Source organism: Limulus polyphemus, unplaced genomic scaffold, assembly GCF_000517525.1.
Source record: "Limulus polyphemus unplaced genomic scaffold, Limulus_polyphemus-2.1.2 Scaffold643, whole genome shotgun sequence".
In the NCBI taxonomy this organism is placed as follows: domain Eukaryota; kingdom Metazoa; phylum Arthropoda; class Merostomata; order Xiphosura; family Limulidae; genus Limulus; species Limulus polyphemus.
Window position 1 is genome coordinate 146,425 of NW_013666253.1, and position 3,244 is coordinate 149,668.

The 3,244-nt window shown below is 31.1% G+C and overlaps 1 protein-coding gene across 3 annotated transcripts in view; it reads left to right on the forward strand.

Annotated features, from left to right (window-relative positions):
- The window catches only part of LOC106459652 (MFS-type transporter SLC18B1-like), an 84,278-nt gene that overhangs the window by 71,742 nt on the left and 9,292 nt on the right, over positions 1-3,244 (forward strand). For 2 of the 3 annotated variants that reach the window (XM_013919289.2, XM_013919290.2), the window contains exons 10-11: positions 673-764; positions 2,743-2,838. In XM_013919289.2, coding sequence (XP_013774743.1) covers positions 673-764; positions 2,743-2,838 — 188 coding nt within the window. The remainder of the gene's footprint in view (positions 1-672; positions 765-2,742; positions 2,839-3,244) is intronic. The other variant, XR_002610611.1, reaches the window with a different exon arrangement.

Here is a 3,244-nt window from a genome sequence, read left to right on the forward strand (position 1 = left end):
TGTTATTAATGTGTGTATGTCATGTAAGTTGTGTTATTAATGTGTGTATGTCATGTAAGTTGAGTTATTAATGTGTGTATTTCATGTACTTTTCATACACCGTTTACATATGATGCATCATACTATTATTACAATAAATAACTAACTTAAAATGTTTTTTGTTGTATTACTTTACATTGTATTTGGACATTAAAAAAATTGACTTTATTTCCGGCCATCAATTGTAGCACCTTGATTTCTGTAGATCAAATAGTATAAGAATACTAAACGTGTGAACTGATACTTGTTTATTGATTGTGTAAAACCGAAAAAGCTGTCCTTAGAGAAGTTAACGGTTGCGAAATTGATGTAAATAAAAAGTTAGAAATGAAATCCATAGTACATCTATGTATAAAATGAAAATTGATTCAGTAAACAAAGGTGCGAGTCCCAAAACTATTCTTGAGATATGATAAGTTTTTTGTGAGAAAAAAATCATCTTACTAGAAATGTAGCAACCGAAATTTGATGACATTATTTTTGTTCTTATGATAAGTTGGTTCACCACATAAACTTCAATGCGGTTTATAAAATCACATGCTTATCCAGCTGCTATTTCATCAGAATATTTGAGCTTATGTTATCTGTATATAATTTCGTCTTTATTTACTTTATTTTTTGTTATACTTTCAGTTTGACCCCAAACTGCTCGCGGTCATCGGCGGAGTCATGTGTATTGTTAGCCTCATTTTAATTGGTCCAGCTCCATTTCTACCGTTTACAGCGTAAGTTGTGAAACTTATTGAACATACGGTCCTAAATTTAAAATCCTACTATAGATTGAGAGAAGTTTGTAAGTTTGTCCTCTAACTCCTCCTAGGTTTTTGTGAAACTTATTTAACATACGGTCCTAAATTTAAAATCCTACTATAGATTGAGAGAAGTTTGTAGGTTTGTCCTCTAACTCCTCTTAGGCTTTTGTGAAACTTATTGAACATACGGTCCTAAATTTAAAATCCAACTATAGATTGAGAGAATTTGGTAGGTTTGTCCTCTAACTCCTCTTAGGCTTTTGTGAAACTTATTGAACATACGGTCCTAAATTTAAAATCCAACTATAGATTGAGAGAATTTGGTAGGTTTGTCCTCTAACTCCTCCTAGGCTTTTGTGAAACTTATTGAACATACGGTCCTAAATTTAAAATCCAACTATAGATTGAGAGAAGTTTGTAGGTTTGTCCTCTAACTCCTCTTAGGCTTTTGTGAAACTTATTGAACATACGGTCCTAAATTCAAAATCCAACTATAGATTGAGAGAAGTTTGTAGGTTTGTCCTCTAACTCCTCTTAGGCTTTTGTGAAACTTATTGAACATACGGTCCTAAATTTAAAATCCAACTATAGACTGAGAGAATTTGGTAGGTTTGTCCTCTAACTCCTCCTAGGCTTTTGCATTTGGATCTGTTATATATGGTTTAATCAACTACGAATGATTCGGGATGTGCCAAGAAGAGTTTTGTAATGCATAGATTTCATAGCTCCAATGATGGCTAAATATAGTCTAGTCTGTGGGGGGTGGCCACTAATGGCCTCTTTCATACACAGGATATACGTACAGTCTTATGTACTTTCAATCATTACTGGCATACTTAGGACAAAAACAGGAACAGTTCTTATATCCATAACTGGTAAAACATTAATTCTACAATTGTATTTTGTTTTCAAATCCTATCAATCATTTGAAGGATTTGTTTTTCACACATTGTTTACACATACTTTCAAGATACGCACATTTATATTAAGTGAAATGGTTTTCAGTCACATGTAACTTATTGCTTCTCTATAAAATGAATTATATGAATGATTTGTTAACTTTCATAGACCGTAAACCGCACGTTTCGAACTAAATTTATCGAATATGTGTTCCTAAGTTAAAAATGAAACTAATTATGTTATCAGCATGCACTTGCTTCTTTGTCAGGGTTTTAAACGCAAGATCTGTTCTGTGTGGATTACAAAAACAAAAAGTTTGAAATGTAAACGCAAGATCTGTTCTGTGTGGAATCAAGATTGTTTATATTACTAAAACAAAAAAGTTTGAAATGTAAACGCAAGATCTGTTCTGTGTGGAATCAATATTGTTTATATTACTAAAACAAAAACGTTTGAAGTATAAACGCAAGATCTATTCTGTGTGGAATCAAAATTGTTTATATTACAAAAACAAAAAAGTTTGAAGTGTAAACGCAAGATCTGTTCTGTGTGGAATCAAGATTGTTTATTTTACTAAAACAAAAACGTTTGAAGCGTAAACGCAAGATCTGTTCTGTTTGGAATCAAGATTGTTTATATATTACAAAAACAAAAAAGTTTGAAGCGTAAACGCAAGATCTGTTCTGTGTGGAATCAAGATTGTTTATATATAATAAAAACAAAAAGTTTAAAGCGTAAACGCAAGATCTGTTCTGTGTGGAACCGGGACTATTTAGTGTATGAAAGAATCATGATTTGTGAACGTAAAATTAGTGTCATATGGAATCAAAAATTTTGTGAATTAAATAGTTTTTATTTTTATTTTAAATGATATATGGACTCGTTATTATATCTGTTTGTTTATGAGTAGCTGTTACGTATAAACGTAACATAAATTCTGCAGGACATCAGGATTTCTTCAGTTGTTATGTTTTGTTTGTAAACTACAAAAACTACTAAACGTAATCTTGCTCCTGTATAAGATTCAAGATATCTACTTTTCACTTTACAGGGAACTTTGGATGGTGAGCATAAGTTTAGTTCTGTGTGGAATTGGGCTAGCAGCAAAATTTGTGTGTGCTTTTATTTCTGCTTTGAATGATGCACTGTAAGTCATGTCATTTTGTCTTTACTAATATTTAGTTATAAATACAATTGGAATGAGATAACAGTAAGTGTGAATATCGTAATATTGTTACGTAAAGGACATTTTCATCCATTCCGAGATTGAAATGAACTCTCAAATCTTGTATCACTTGTTTGAAGAATACTTTATATAAGTCTTGTCATTTTGTCTTTACTAATACATTATTTAGTTATAAAGATAATTAGAATAGCATAACAATAAGTTTAATTACTGTAATATTGTTATATTTGTTATAATATTTCTATGCAACAATAATTAATAAATAGAATCGCGCTCCTTACCTTGGATCCCAGGGTAAGTTTATGGGGGTGATGGTCAAATGCACCTGTTCGGTAAGACAAAAAATTAAGTTTGTTTGTAAATTAAG